The sequence below is a fragment of the Culex pipiens genome, chromosome 1 (assembly GCF_016801865.2).
Source record: "Culex pipiens pallens isolate TS chromosome 1, TS_CPP_V2, whole genome shotgun sequence".
Classification (NCBI taxonomy): domain Eukaryota; kingdom Metazoa; phylum Arthropoda; class Insecta; order Diptera; family Culicidae; genus Culex; species Culex pipiens.
In genome coordinates this window covers 69,722,664-69,739,191 of record NC_068937.1, presented here as the reverse complement: position 1 = coordinate 69,739,191, position 16,528 = coordinate 69,722,664, and the positions used below count along the sequence as shown (strand labels likewise).

General features: G+C 37.9%; 1 protein-coding gene across 3 annotated transcripts in view; it reads left to right on the top strand.

Annotated features, from left to right (window-relative positions):
• Window positions 1-5,294: 5,294 nt before the first annotated feature.
• LOC120430955 (kinase suppressor of Ras 2) overlaps window positions 5,295-16,528 on the top strand; it is a 35,382-nt gene continuing 24,148 nt past the window's right edge. The window contains exons 1-2 of one of the 3 annotated variants that reach the window (XM_039596083.2): window positions 5,295-5,490; window positions 5,554-5,869. In XM_039596083.2, the coding sequence (XP_039452017.1) occupies window positions 5,575-5,869 (295 nt within the window). In that variant the 5' untranslated portion in view covers window positions 5,295-5,490; window positions 5,554-5,574. The remainder of the gene's footprint in view (window positions 5,491-5,553; window positions 5,870-16,528) is intronic. The other 2 variants (XM_039596085.2, XM_039596084.2) reach the window with 2 other exon arrangements.

Here is a 16,528-nt window from a genome sequence, read left to right as displayed (position 1 = left end):
GTATATAAAAATTTACATAGGGCTTTAGTACCCAATTCTGATCTTAAATTCTTAAATTCGTAAATTCTTAAATTCTTAAATTCATAAATTCTTAAATTCTTAAATTCTTCAATTCTTCAATTCTTCAATTCTTCAATTCTTCAATTCTTCAATTCTTCAATTCTTCAATTCTTCAATTCTTCAATTCTTCAATTCTTTAATTCTTCAATTCTTCAATTCTTCAATTCTTCAATTCTTCAATTCTTCAATTCTTCAATTCTTCAATTCTTCAATTCTTCAATTCTTCAATTCTTCAATTCTTCAATTCTTCAATTCTTCAATTCTTCAATTCTTCAATTCTTCAATTCTTCAATTCTTCAATTCTTCAATTCTTCAATTCTTCAATTCTTCAATTCTTCAATTCTTCAATTCTTCAATTCTTCAATTCTTCAATTCTTCAATTCTTCAATTCTTCAATTCTTCAATTCTTCAATTCTTCAATTCTTCAATTCTTCAATTCTTCAATTCTTCAATTCTTCAATTCTTCAATTCTTCAATTCTTCAATTCTTCAATTCTTTAATTCTTCAATTCTTCAATTCTTCAATTCTTCAATTCTTCAATTCTTCAATTCTTCAATTCTTCAATTCTTCAATTCTTCAATTCTTCAATTCTTCAATTCTTCAATTCTTCAATTCTTCAATTCTTCAATTCTTCAATTCTTCAATTCTTCAATTCTTCAATTCTTCAATTCTTCAATTCTTCAATTCTTCAATTCTTCAATTCTTCAATTCTTCAATTCTTCAATTCTTCAATTCTTCAATTCTTCAATTCTTCAATTCTTCAATTCTTCAATTCTTCAATTCTTCAATTCTTCAATTCTTCAATTCTTCAATTCTTCAATTCTTCAATTCTTCAATTCTTCAATTCTTCAATTCTTCAATTCTTCAATTCTTCAATTCTTCAATTCTTCAATTCTTCAATTCTTCAATTCTTCAATTCTTCAATTCTTCAATTCTTCAATTCTTCAATTCTTCAATTCTTCAATTCTTCAATTCTTCAATTCTTCAATTCTTCAATTCTTCAATTCTTCAATTCTTCAATTCTTCAATTCTTCAATTCTTCAATTCTTCAATTCTTCAATTCTTCAATTCTTCAATTCTTCAATTCTTCAATTCTTCAATTCTTCAATTCTTCAATTCTTCAATTCTTCAATTCTTCAATTCTTCAATTCTTCAATTCTTCAATTCTTCAATTCTTCAATTCTTCAATTCTTCAATTTTTCAATTCTTCAATTCTTCAATTCTTCAATTCTTCAATTCTTCAATTCTTCAATTCTTCAATTCTTCAATTCTTCAATTCTTCAATTCTTCAATTCTTCAATTCTTAAATTCTTCAATTTTCAAATTCCTGATTTTGAATTATTTTTTTTTAATTTTTGATAAAAATTGTGTTTTTGAATGTAAGAATTTCGGGTTTTTCGTAAATTTGTAAATTTTACTTAATTTCGATCCCGTCCGTGTGGATCAATTAGGTTTTACGCCGACTCGATTTTTAGGTTAGAAATTTGACATCTCGGCTGCACTGTTTACATTTTTTGCACGTGAGTCTAAGTAAAAACGTGTGTGTGTGTGCGCTCGTGACGTCACGCTGTAAAACCTAATTGGACAGCGCAGTGGACTCACAATCCAGAGGTTGCTGATTGGTACTAGCAATAGTGGCCGACAACTCTAAAGACAATTTCTTTTTTACTCCATTTCGACCAAAAATCTATATCTGTCCTTTTAATTTCAAAATTCTGTATTTTGAGGTTTGGCGAGGATTTTAAATATTATTATATCGAATACAAGATTATTAAAAAGGCAAATTCCAATTCTTCGATTTTTTCATGAGAACATATTGCAAACAAGCACCGCGTGAAGAAACGTCAAACGCCACTTTTTGTTTATGCTGCGTACCACTTAAGAAAAATCTTTTCGTGACCCTTTCCCTGACCGTTTCTTGGGCGTTTTTTTATATGGAGTTTTGCGTTCCTTCGGATCTGCGTATCAGCCTTTACGGTACAACCATTCAAAATATTTTTAAATGAAATGAAAAAAATAAATAATAAAAATAAACGTATTCGTAATTTTTTCTTACTCCTCACTGACGTGAGCAAGATACACCCTTTGTTTACAAACTCACATTGGACCAATTACATTGTTTCGCTTGATATATATTTTATACATAATTTAAAATGTTCAAATCAGTTTAGTTATTTTTAAATTTTGGGCATTCATGTTTAAATTTTCGGTGATATTTTTTTTATATTAATATATGTGGTTGATTATTTTTTATTTAAAAAATACAAAAAAAATATATAAATTCCACAACTTTTCAATTTAATAAAATCGTTTTGAACTAAATTACTGATTTCTTTAATATTCATTCAAATTTGATATTCAAAATAAATGCATCTTCAACCAAAACAAATACAAATAATTCAAAAAATCGCTGAAAAAATTAGCCACCGGCAGCTCGGGGACTTCTCGAGCACCTATCTTGGCTACTCGACGGATCCCCGATGAACTTTTTCTTCGCTGAATGAACTCGAAGGCTAATTTAGCTTTAGCTTTGCTACCCGCGGTGCGAAAGTTGGGGTTCAAACATGTCGGGAGCAAATCGGGTGAACTCTTTCAAAATTTTGAAAATGATATTTTATTGATGTAAGCAAACAATTTGGACATATAATGCAATTGGAAGCATGTTCTATCATGCTAGAATGTAGTTTTATTGATTTCGATCAACAAAACGGCTAGAATTTGAAAATGAATAAATTAGATCCCCGCGGTGGGCTTGATTCGGTAGCCAAATTAGCTCCCAGCGGTGCGAAAACGTGTATTAGCTACGGAGCAAAGCTAAAACTGGGGATCCAACCGATAGGTTTGCCACGCAATTAGATCTCTGCGGTGGAGATGCCCTAAATACGCAGACTTTCCTGCGAGTATCTACAATGGGCTGCGTTGGTTGCTGTGATTTCCCATTTGGAACTGTCAACGCAGAAATCTTGCGAAAATTTTCATTTATTTCAAAATTTAGAACATGCGACCTGCGGTCTGCGTTTTTAGTACAGAATCGCAGCACCGAAGCATTGTCATTGTAGAAGATCAGATTGATTTGCATGAGTTTAAAACTTGCGCTTGCATCTGCGATCCTGCGAGTTTCCTATTGTAGACCAGGCTTTAGAGTCTCCAAAGCTTATTCATAAGAAGTTTGAGTGATATCAATATGAATGCACCGATTTTCTGTGACTTTTTTGAACAAATATCCCATAAAATCGAAAAATAATCTTCAAAAAAAGTTGCACTAGACCCCCCGACGAAATATTTCGGTATACCCCGCAAAATGTCGGGAAAGAGCCCTTCTTTCACGGTGCCAAATATCAGAAATACCGAATTTTTTATCTTTGAGGTCTCGAAAAAATACACCGTGTAAAGGGCTGGTGAAATCTTGGTGAGGACTTTCCATTATTGATCTGCACTTAAATTAACTTAATCTGGAGATCGTTTATGGATGCTACAAATTCCCGGTGAGTTAGTTCCAACTTGGGACTTTTCTAAAATGCTGCATGTTCAATTTGTCTGCTATTTTTTTTGCTATTTGCTATTTTGCTATTTTAACATTAAATCAATATAAATTTTCGATAGGTTTTGTTACGTGTTTATTTTTTAAATTCTTCTTTTTATTATCTCAAAACATGTTTATATGTTCCATCAGTGCGAGCAGATGGTCGTGTTTGTTAACGAAGTGAAAAAAATAGGATTGTGCATGCAAATATTGAGTGAAGGGACGCGCTGGACGGGGGGGAATCATTCAATTATGTTCCATCAGTGCGAGCGGAAAAAATTGGATTGTGCATGCAAATATTGAGTGAAGCAAATACAAAGTGAAACAAAACAGGATTGGGCAGAGTCCGATTTGCGATGCCTTTCCGTCGGGTCGAAAGATTTTTCGCGTCCGTCGCAGTTTGTTTTTCGTTTTTTCCGCGTGCGTGTGTGTGTTAAGGTGCGGCTGGCTCTGGTTGTCCCGATGACAGCTAGCCAGTCCGATTTTTTGCATCACGTAATAAAAGAACGCTCCCAAATCGGATTTGCTCGGAATTTTTGGATTTCACACGCTGAGTCAGATTCAGCCGGATTTTTAAAAAATGCTTAAATTTCAAAAGAAAATCCAGGTTATTTCGCTGTGTTGTTCCCCTCGTATTTTGCTTAAAGTATAGACATACACCCCCACCGTGCCGATTACGATTTTGTCGAACTAATTTGTAACCTTGCATTTCAATAGTTCGTCAGTTACGGAATCATCCAACCAGGTTTCTGTTAAACAGATAATATCAGAATGTGATCAAAACAAATATTGGCAGCAGTAAACTAAGCAAGAGCACACTGCGCCGCCGTGCGGTAAGGATTGGCGCATATGATGTGATATTTAAGTAATTTAAGAAACAAAGTTTAACTTTAACAACTATATTATGTAACTAGATTAATTAATGAAATCGAAGTTACCACTACCGCGGCCTAGCACCTATAATACACAAATCAATTCCCTGGTAAGACACTTGATGTCCCCAAGGGAAACCCAAAAGCCCACATCAGCAAAGCTGGCCGTGTGTTGCAAAAGCTGCACCGCCGCGCGGGGCGCTTGTCTTTGCTGACGGTGTGAATGAAAGCACCGTTGGCCACTGTGCCCAACTCAAGTGAGGGTCTTTGCTATAATTTAAGTTAGGGTAGGTCGCACGGACTAAGTCCGGTGCAACACACGTTTCTATTTGTACCATGTTCCAGTCTCGACCTGACCACAGCCATCCCACGGCACGAACAGCACCAACAGCATTTCCATAACAGCAACCAAATCTAGAGTTTTTTTTTTATTAGGTCCTATAAACATATGAAAGACAATAGTTTATTGGTCCTTTAAAAAAAACTCTGGAAATCAGCATCGACAGCGTTACAGCAGTCAGTTCGTCAGTGGTTACAGTCTAGCAGAATGCAAAAAGGAATGGAATCAAAGGATAAGGTTTGGAAGGGAATGAAGAACTTCGCATAACTGAACTCGTTTTTTGGCGTTTTTTGGCGATTTTTTTCGAGTTCGTAAAATCACACTTTTTTGAGTTCGTTTAAGCGAACTGTCAAAAGTGCGATTTCTGAACTCCCAAAAGTGCAATTTTCAGTAACCGTGTGCTTGAGTCCAAAGTGCAGTTTTTTTTACAGTGTATGCAATTGTAAGTACACGCTGCTCATGTTTGAGTAGAATAATTTTTGACGTAAAATGGGTTAGTTAAATGCAAATCTGGACTATTTAAATGATCGTGCATAGAAAAATATTGATTTTTACGCTAAAGAACGGATTAAAAAGCAGGAATTTTGAACATATTCTGTAATATCTCGTGAGTGTGAAAATGAAATCTAAAAAGTACTCTGACCTGCCCCGAGATGTCCAATTGAAGGAATACGAAAATTGATTTGTTGCTTAGTGTTAGTTAAAGTATAACCCTGTGAAGCGCTTCGCTTGAGAAAGTTTTTTTTTTAAATTTCCAGTTGATTTATTTTCATTTAACTATGGCCGAGGCCAAATCTGACCAATACTTGAACAATGAGTGTGAAGTCAACATACGAAGGGGTCTCGACGTGATCCAGAGCATGATAGACATCTCCGCCGATCGGCTGGAGGGGTTAAGGACGACATGCAATACACATACTGAACTCACCCAGCAAGAGATAAGAACCCTCGAGACCAAGCTGGTGAAAATGTTCTCCGAACTGCTGATAACAAAAGCCAAGCTACCGGAACGACTGCCCAGCAAAGGACTTCCGGCCACCGGAAACGAGCTCAGACAGTGGCTTCGTGTAGTAGGTATGTAACTACAGCAGAAAAAAACTTAGGGTGGATTTTCATAACTCCAGAATTCATGTTCTTGAATTCATGTCACCGGTTCAACTCTGACATGAATTATTTTTCAGCAATTTTCCGTTTATTTTTGATGAAGCAACTCGAAAAAATGCTTACTTACTTGAAACAAAGTGCCTCACATATTTTTTTTTTTTCATAATTTCGTAATGAAATCTTTGACAAATTTGATGTTGAAAATTCGATGTGAGCGGGACAAAAATTTAATTATTCAACAATAAATCAATTCTTGTCGTACAAGAATTCAATTCATGTCAAGCAAGAATCAGTTTATAGGGGGTCGGGTCAATCGGCAGAAAAACGAACGGCAGAATGCCGAATGGCAGAATGCCAAATGGCAGAAATTTCAATCGGCAGAAAAATAAATGGCCGAATCTTAAATGGCAGAAAAGGTCAAATGGCAGAATATAATATGGCAGAAAAGGTCAATCGGCAGAAAGGGTCAATGAGCAGAAAATTAAAAAGCCGAAAAATCAAAAGGCAGAAAAATCAAAAGGCAGAAAAATTAAAAAGCAGAAAATTTAAATGGCAGAACGTTAATAAGCAGAAAAATTAATTGGCAGAAAATTAATTAGCAGAAAATTATATGGCAGAAAGTTGATCAGCAGAAAAAATAAATAGCAGAAAATTAAATGGCAGAAAATTAAACGGCAGAATAGTTAGTTGGCAGAATAGTCAAATGGCAGAACAGTCAAATGGCAGAATTATCAAATGGCGGAATAATTAATTAGCAGAAGAGTTTAATGGCAGAATAATTAAATGGCAGAATGTCAAATGGCAGAATAAATAATTCACAGGAGAGTTGAATGGCAGAATAGTCCAATGGCAGAATAGTCAAATGGCAGAACAGTCAAATGGCAGAATAGTCAAACGGCAGAACAGTCAAATGGCAGAATAGTCAAATGGCAGAATTCAGACCGAAAAAAATACCATCAAAAGCAATGGTGGGGGGGGGGGTAAATAATTGTGCCTGCTTTTCTTATAAGAGGTAAAACGTTTACAATTATTGTACTTAGATTTCTCACTTATATATTACATTATTTTCCACGGACTTGATTTAATATTAATAGTACGTTCGTTTGAAGTGCCGCACTCGTCGGTGCCAGTTTTGATTCAATCGAACGTCATTTGTCAGTGTGCGTGGAACTCGCATGAAACAAGATGGCAGCGAAACTCGTGCGGAACTAGCACTTTGCTTATATTGTAACTTCAGTGTTTATTCAACATAAACAGTTTATCAAGTTTATAAAACAGTTCATGCAATAAAAGTAATAATTTTTAATAAATTGTACTGTTTAACATTTAGAGTCTTTTTGAATAGGTCCTTTAAACATATAAAACACAATATCTTATAGGACCTTTAAAAAAAAAAAAAAACTACGAACCGATTGAGGTTATTTTACACATGACCAGTCTGCCCACGAACTATGCAAGAAGCATGTTGAAATGGTGGCAAATTTTCGATTCGGACGGTGCATGTGTTTAAATGGGGAGAAATACCGCAATGTAGTACCGCCCCTTTCAAATGTTGCTCCAGCCAGCCCAGTCACGAAATATTCTAGCAGAGCTGGTTCTGTTAAAACCCTGCTAGAACGGTGGAGCATTTCTGCTAGAATGCTGTAAGAATTTCCAGCTTTGATAGAACTGTGCTTGATCGTCGTAACTGGGAGATTTCTACCACTTGAAGCAGTGTATGCACTTGGTAAGAAACCAGTCAAGGAAAATTTCAAATGGGCAACAACAGCAGCGAAAGCAAGCCAGAGATGGTGTAGAAAACCCCCCAAAAAATCGCTTCGTTGTTCTGCTGTTCGTAAAAAAACTTTCCTTTTTGAGCTGCGTACTGGCTCTGTGTCCTAAATAGTTCCTTAGTAACTTTTTAAAATGGCGTAACCATTAATGTAAACAAACAGTCTATCCCACTCAGCCATGCCAGATATACAGATAAATCTGTATTATACAGATTTTTTGGTCCCAAAAATCACAAAAATCTGTATATACAGATTTTTAAAAATTAATTTATTTTGAAAATTTCAATAATTTAGTAATTTAATTTTGCTTTAATATGATTAAAAAGCTTAAATCTGTTGTGAAAAGTCTAAAAAACCTTCTATGGCTTCGAATTTGACACGATACAGATAAAATACAGATTTATTTTCAAGAAAATACAGATTTTCCATAAAATAATCTGGCAACGTTGATCCCACTTGCTCTGGTGACAGTTATCGTTGTGTAAGAGTGGGATAGAGTTATCTACGTGCGCATGTATTGCGTGTTTGAACACGAAGGGTTTTTTAGAGATCCTAAATAGGGAGACTGGTCGAAGTGAATTTGACGTACCCAAACAGACACGAGTTTGACGTATCCAAACGAGCATTTGCCTTTACGCCCAGCAAAACTTATCAGTGTTGCCAAGCTCAAAACATACGTTGCCAGATCGATTTAGCCAGCTTAGACCAGTCTCCCTATTTAGGGTCTCTAAGGGTTTTTAGGTTAAAATTTCTGGAGCAACATTTGAAAAGGGCGCATAAGCATTTTGACAGCTGCAACTATTTCGCAATATCCCAGACAATGTGAAACTATTTTACAAAACCACATTGTTAAATGGTAGCTGGGGAGACCAGCTATTGTTTCCCACTTTGAATTTTGAGAAAAAGTTACCTGAAACTTGAGAAATAGTCAAATAGTTCAAACAGTCAAAATGCTTATCCGTCCTTTTCTCGTGTTGCTCCAAATTTGTACCCGCCAGCAAAAACAAAGTGTGCGTGAGATCGGGCTTAGATAGCTTAGATTTTGTTTATACTATTTTCGAGTAGATCAATCGCCTGTAAAAACCAGCTGTTTACCACGTGCACCACCACAGCTGATTTTGACAGACGAATCATTCTACTCGATTTGCCTAAGTATGCGTGTCAATTTTGTTACGAACTAACACACTCTCGCGCGTGGATATCTCTATCGAGCTGTCAAATCGCAACATGGAGTTAAACTTTCTGTGCAGTTGCTGTGAAGCTTACCAAGGCTTTTCAAAAAGTTTAACTCCATGTTGCACGCACACACTCTCACAAAAGCAAAATGAAATGGTACCCTAATGTGCGAACGCGTAATACAGAGTTATCTACGTGCGCATGTATTGCGTGTACGTACACGAAAAAGATTGAGGTTAAATTTTGTACCCGCCAGCAAAAACAAATGGTAAGCTAGTGTGCGTGAGATCGGGCTTAGATAGCTCTATAGAGTTGGCCACTCCGAAGATTTACCCGGGGGGAAATCCGGAACCGGTTCCGGAGTGGCCAGTGGCCAGAAAAATATTTTGGAAGACCATTTTTGAGATGTATTGACAAAATGAAGAATTTTGATACTTATATTGATGGGCTTTGCTCTGATATGATATTGGCCACTCCAAAAATCCACCAAACCACCAAAAATTGACCTCAAATTATCTTGTCTGAATGGGCCATTCAAAATCATGATGTTTGATACCCATATTACCTATATTTGAACGGATTGGATACGAGTTAATATCAAAATACCAAAAGTACGTCGTTTATCGACCACCCAGTTTCTATGGATGACCCCCAAAAATGTTCATATTTTCACCAAACATTCTCCATGATGTGTACAACAACTGATTGAAAGGGTTTTACGATATCTTAAATACAAAAATTATAAAAAATCAAACAGTGAAAAAAATAACCCTATATGGCAAAGTTAATCTCCCCTTTAAGGACCTATTCAAAAAGACTCTAAATGTTAAACAGTACAATTTATTAAAAATTATTACTTTTATTGCATGAACTGTTTGATAAACTTGATAAACTGTTTATGTTGAATAAACACTGAAGTTACAATATAAGCAAAGTGCTAGTTCCGCACGAGTTTCGCTGCCATCTTGTTTCATGCGAGTTCCACGCACACTGACAAATGACGTTCGATTGAATCAAAACTGGCACCGACGAGTGCGGCACTTCAAACGAACGTACTATTAATATTAAATCAAGTCCGTGGAAAATAATGTAATATATAAGTGAGAATTCCAAGTACAATAATTGTAAACGTTTTACCTCTTATAAGAAAAGCAGGCACAATTATTTACCCCCCCCCCCCCACCATTGCTTTTGATGGTATTTTTTTCGGTCTGAATTCTGCCATTTGACTATTCTGCCATTTGACTGTTCTGCCGTTTGACTGTTCTGCCATTTGACTATTCTGCCATTCAACTCTCCTGTGAATTATTTATTCTGCCATTTGACATTCTGCCATTTAACTATTCTGCCATTCAACTCTTCTGCTAATTAATTATTCCGCCATTTGATAATTCTGCCATTTGACTGTTCTGCCATTTGACTATTCTGCCATTGGACTATTCTGCCATTCAACTCTCCTGTGAATTATTTATTCTGCCATTTGACATTCTGCCATTTAACTATTCTGCCATTCAACTCTTCTGCTAATTAATTATTCCGCCATTTGATAATTCTGCCATTTGACTGTTCTGCCATTTGAATATTCTGCCAACTAACTGTTCTGCCGTTTAATTTTCTGCCATTTAATTTTCTGCTATTTATTTTTTCTGCTGATCAACTTTCTGCCATTTAATTTTCTGCTAATTAATTTTCTGCCAATTAATTTTTCTGCTTATTAACGTTCTGCCATTTAACTTTTCTGCTTTTTAATTTTTCTGCCTTTTGATTTTTCGGTTCGTTGACTTATTCTGCCAATTAATTTTCTGCCTTTTAATTTTCTGCTGATTGACCTTTTCTGCCATTTAATATTCTGCCATTTGACCTATTCTGCTATTTGTCCTTTCTGCCATGTGATTTTCTGCCATTTGGCATTCTGCCATTCGGCATTCTGCCGATCGGTTTTCTGCCGATTGACCCGACCCCAGTTTATAGAGTTATCTAAGCCTGCTCTTACGCACACTAGCACACCATTTGTTTTGCTGGCGGGTACAAAACTTAACCGCACGTAGATAGCTCTATACTGCCCATGATCGCATAAATGTCCCATATGCATTTTCGTCACTTTTGAGTTTTTGATGCAGTTTGGTTCAAAATCGTGTGGTCTTTCAAAAGAGCCTATAACATCCAATATTTGTTCTAGAAATCAGGAGGAAATCCTGTTTTTCGTGAAAACTTAAAACGTAGCCTTATGTGTGGGACAAACTTGTTTAGCGCTTTTCTCAGCTTGCTGTTTTTGCATATAGGACATTTATGCGAACATGGGCAGTATAGCGAACAAAAGTTCGTGCTATAAATCGGTTTGACAGATGTTTGTGTACATTTTTAATATTTTGCGATTCGTTTTGATTGAGAATGTTGTGGATGCCGGAATACAGCGTCTCTTTCCGGAAAATTCAACAAAGCAGGTTCCATTTACATGGCGTCGGATGGCAGAATTACAAATATCCTGATTCCCGGAATAAAGGTTTTCCCCTGACCATCATCCTGAACATATGCTCCTGCGCCTGCTCGAGCCGCCGCACAATGTTTTTGTAATTAATCTGCGCCCCAATAAAGTTTCGCATCGTGTGCTTCATTTGCGTGCCCCGTTCGGTCCAAGGGGCAAGAAACTCTAATTATACTTATTGATTTTCAGTGTACTGGCGGTATTTTAGTATACTTGTAAGTATACTTACGAATATTTAACTCCAAGTTCCCACCGCCACTTACTGAACCTTGGTTTGACAGCTCGTGAGCCTTGTTGATCCTTTTTTGATATTGTTTACATTGTCTAGCTTCAGACATTAATGAAAATGATCAATATTGCGTATCACTGCGTAAATCTGGAGACTCAACTGCGACCAATTCATCCGGGCTATCCAATTCCGGAAATCGACTTCGCACTTGTAGCAAGGATGTTGCTCAACCTCACATTGGCGGCCATAGTCCGCGGTCTCGACTTTGCCGAAGCGGACAAGATCAAGGAGCACACCGAGATCATCCTTTCGATGGTGAAGAACGACTGCGAAGCTCTGCTCCTGCAAGAATCTACGAGCAGTGCCAACTGGTGCAAGCTACGTGGCGCCCGGTCCACTCGGAAAAGTGGTCCCTACCGCTGGAACTCTCGACAAAGTACGGTTTCACCACCAGCGGAGTTATGGCCACCTGGGAAAAATCTGCCTCCGAGCGGGATGTTGCGAAACGGCACGGGAAAGTTCTCCCACTGCCTGCAGCGGATGTCAACCGACGCGGACAACAGCACGAATCTCCGGAAACCAAACTGGCCAGCTATCGGACGGCGATCCCCCTCAAGTGACCCCCGCGCGGTCCTCCCCTGCTGCTGGAAATCATCAGTGTGCTCGAGTCAACGGCTCAGGCGCAACCTCCGGAGGCCATCGCGCGGGCCTGCAAGATCAAAAGCTCCAACACTTCACTCACGAGCAGCGGACGCATAAAAAACAAGTTATTTTTTTTTATTTGGATTGTTTTTTTTTTAAATAATGAAAAACATGAATATTCTGGAGATAAGTCCAGTTTTTAAATATTCAAAATATTATATAAATTTTTGGTTAGACTCGGAAACGGACTATTTGACTACGGCCGTGGCCCTCCTCGAGATGGGTAAGGTGTTTGTGTTTGGCCGAATCTTGGCTGCGGACGGACTCCATGAGGACAAATAATGTGTTCCGGCCGAACACACAGGCGATGTGAGGCAATTATATGAAGAAGAGCGCGCCTTCTAGATGCCGGCCGGCATGCTAGAGCGGCTTTGGCCAGATCGACCCCGATTCATTGGCGTCGTTCATTTTTCCCTTGCGGAATGTCCTCCGGTGACATTCCGATTCCGGAACTACCATTCAGCTCGGAACACTTTCCACACTCGCTGGCAGGTTAGAAGAAATGGCAGATTTTGTTTGACAGCTACACGTTTATGAGGATGCTCAAAAGAACACAAGGGTGTTATAGAAGGGTGGGAAAGAATAAGTATACTTATATAATTTAAGTATACTTATTATTATACTTAGTTAAATATTTAGAGTTTCCTGCCCCTTGGTTCGGTCCCATTTCCACCAGCATCGTCCACACGTCAATTTAACTGGCTGTTTTCCATCTTTTGTTCGACGGTCAGTTATTGACAATCTTTCCGTTTTTGGACGCCGTTTCGGTACTCGAAGAGAGCGTCCGGATCACTCCGCAACGGAAGTGATCGACCACGGGGATGAGATCGTGCTTGTGCTGGTCGACCAATCATTGGACAGACGGAGCTGGGTCGTTTGTCAAATTGGAGGGGTGAAGCGAGTTCGGAGCTTCCATCAGGTGCTGACTATTGTTTTGACTCTGCCGGCCATTTAGGATACAAACTGGGTGCAATTGGCGATTTGGAGTTCGACCTGGGAGGTGAGCTGAGTCCGGTGGAAAAATCGCCGCGCAGAAGGACGTTTCCACAAAAATGGTCTCTCTCCGCGGTTCCCTTTACATTGGATGGCAGAGTTCCGAATATTCGTTTTTCTCTTGCCGCCATCCAGGACATAGTCCGCTGTCCGCAATTTTTTTTTGTGAGATGGTCCTCCATTTCAACATAACAACAATGCAATGTGCAGGAAAGCCAGGTTCTTAGTCGATTAACCAACTCCGACCACAAGCTGGTCCAAATAAAGCAAAATCATGGGCTCTTTTTTGGATTTTTGAGACCTGCCCTCGCGCTTTGTGGACAGTTGTTCAAACAATCATAAATCCGTAGTAACAGTTCAATAGGGCGAATCTGCATTTGTAAACAAGCAGTCTATCCCTCTCTTACTTAACAAGAACTGTCACTTGAGCAAAAGGGATAGACTGTTTGTTTACAAACGCAGATTCGCCCTATTGAACTGTTACTACGGAAATACAAAAAATATATATATGGAGTGTGGACAATCGCCTCAACTTTCTGAAATGTCTCCAACATCACTACCTCATACAAATTCAGCTCTGGTTAAGGTGTTTGGAATCGCCTTATTTCGAGACTTTTGTAAAATTTAGTAAGTTATTTTATTTTTAAGCACATTTCGTCAAAATGATGCCTTTTTAACATTTTCTGCATAAACCAACATTTTATCAAGATCTCCATTTTTATTTTTTTCACCAGCTGATCTTTGTAGAGTCCGGTTCTTTCAATGCGCACTTCGATTGTTCTCGATGGCCTTCCATCCGTCCGCCCGCTAGCCATCGTTCGTTTTCTTATTCCTATCCCGACGCACAACAATGCCATCCGCTCCGGTCGGTGGCTTCTTTCAGACTAACGACCACGCGCTCTTCTGTCAGAATGAGCCGCAATGACTTGCATGCAACGATGCAACAATAACTTGCATCCAATGCGTTATACATAATAGAGTATAATCTACGTGCCTATGTATTGCGTGTACGTATTGGTGGATTTTTGACAGTTTGAATTATTTCAAGAAAATCCACCGCGGTTAACCAAATCAAATTAACAAAAGCCCTAAGAATTCTGGAGTTATGAAAATGCACCCTAAGACACACACCCGAAAGCTTTGTTTCAAATCGATGACCCAGACGGAAAAGGGGGGCGCCTGGCGGGCGTTTTGTCTTGGGCGCTGCACTTAGCTGCGCAAGACGTCTGGCAGATTTTCCCCCCGACTGGCCCAAGAATGTTGCCAGAATTCTGGCGAATATGCAACAAACCGGTCGTGCACGGTTCAACCGATTGAACCGATTGGTTTTTGTGCCAGACAGCTGTGAGTTATCCCGCCAGATTTTCGCCAGATTCGTCGGGCGTCACGCAAAACCTGGCTAAAAGAAATGTGCCAAGTGTGTCTGAACTGCACGACAAACGTCCGCCTGCGCCAGACACTCAAATTTACCAGATTTTTTTCCGACCGGGGATGGCTTCTATCCTGGACACTCACCACAGAAGGCACGCGGTGTGTATTTACATCTATAATTCTTACCGTACGAATACATCGATCAATTTGAGTTTTTGATACTATCGTCATTTGAACATTGAAAATAGATAATGACATTAATCTAACAGTTTTGTTCAAAGCAGCTTTCAATAAACACTTTGACAGCTCTGGAGATCGAAGCAAGCCGCGCGCGCGTCGTGACGTTTTGAAATTTTGCTCCGCGGATTTTTCCTTTCTCATTTTAATATTTTTAGTATTTTTAGTGAAATTTTAGTTAAAAATGTGGATAGTCCGGGAAGTAGAGAGTTGGTTTTTGAATGCTGGATTGAAGAGGCACTAAGCGACGGAATATCAAATTGGTGGTGGAGAAAAGTGTAGTTTCCGACTGATGAGCGTCATATTTGGCGCCGGAATTACGGTGGCAGCTTTGGACACATCTTCAGTTTTCGTCTCGGAGTGTTTCTGGGGCTCAGGGTTTTTGTGCTGGAACACATCTAGGTTTCATAAAAGTGGAAATTGTGATTTTGTGAATTAGAGTTCTTTGATGAAGCTCTGCCCCAACGCAAGGAAAACCGAAGAAAAGGACCTCTACTAAGAAGCAGAGCCTTTAGAAGCTGTTGGTGTAAATTCCGGAGCGGTAGAACGGCTGTTTTGGTTCCTGTTGTCCTATCCCGGTGAGCTCTTTCCATTTTGGGTCCTTATTAAGTGTTCATGTATTTATTACATAACAGCAAAAAATATTTGAAGTTGTTGTTGTCAATGTCATGGCAACGTACTTTTTCCCGAAACCTATAATTTCATGGCTGCCTTGTTATTCATTGAAATCATTATTTCACTTTTTAGTGATTTTTTACGTTCCCCAATTTAATTTGTGCAAGAAATAACTTTAGTTTGATTATTATTGATCCTTGCACTGTAACTTGGATTTGGTCCGCACTTTTCTCTCGCACTTTTGACAACAAAATTTCCAAAAACTAGGCAACCAGCAGTTGTTTATTTACATTTCCAGTCGCTGTTTCCACCAAACTGGACATTCGCACTTTAAAATTGCGATTGACATGCGAGCAACATCGGCTCGCTTTGATCATTTTTCGAGAAAATTAAAATTTCCCAAGCCAGTTTGACAAGTCGCAATAGTGCGATCGATAGCAATAATTTAGTGCGAAGTCCAAGTTAGTGAGAATTGCGCAATATTATTATTATTATTTTTTCATAGCCTGATGGATATTTTGAAGTTCTTTTTCGTTTTTTTTTAGTTTTAGTTTGAGATCAATACTTCTTCTTTTTAACTAAATACTTCTGAACAGTTTATTTTATGGGTTTCTCAACATATATGTTGTCTCACAATGGTGTGAATAAAACATTTTTCAAACTTTCACTTCTGTTTTCTATAATCCATTTAAAATTTTAACTCAACAATTTTTGGATCCATCTGGTGTCTACACGAATATTCTATGGAGCTATGTTTAGTTTTAGATATATCATATCATAAAATTTCAGTTCAGCTTTTGGAACTATCTGGGAGATTACAAAAAAAAAAATAAATAAAGATATATCTGTTGTTATTTTCCAATTTTGGCATCAATAACGTTTTTGTTAAGTTGTTGTTGAATGTTGATTTTATTTGAGAAACTTCAACCCTGTGGGTCATTCGCTTTCGTTTTTAGTGTTCCAAAATTAAATTAACGCATTAAATGTATAGCGCTTTTAAAACATTTTCATATTGACGATAGAAAAGTATAGTTTGCCTTCTATTTTTA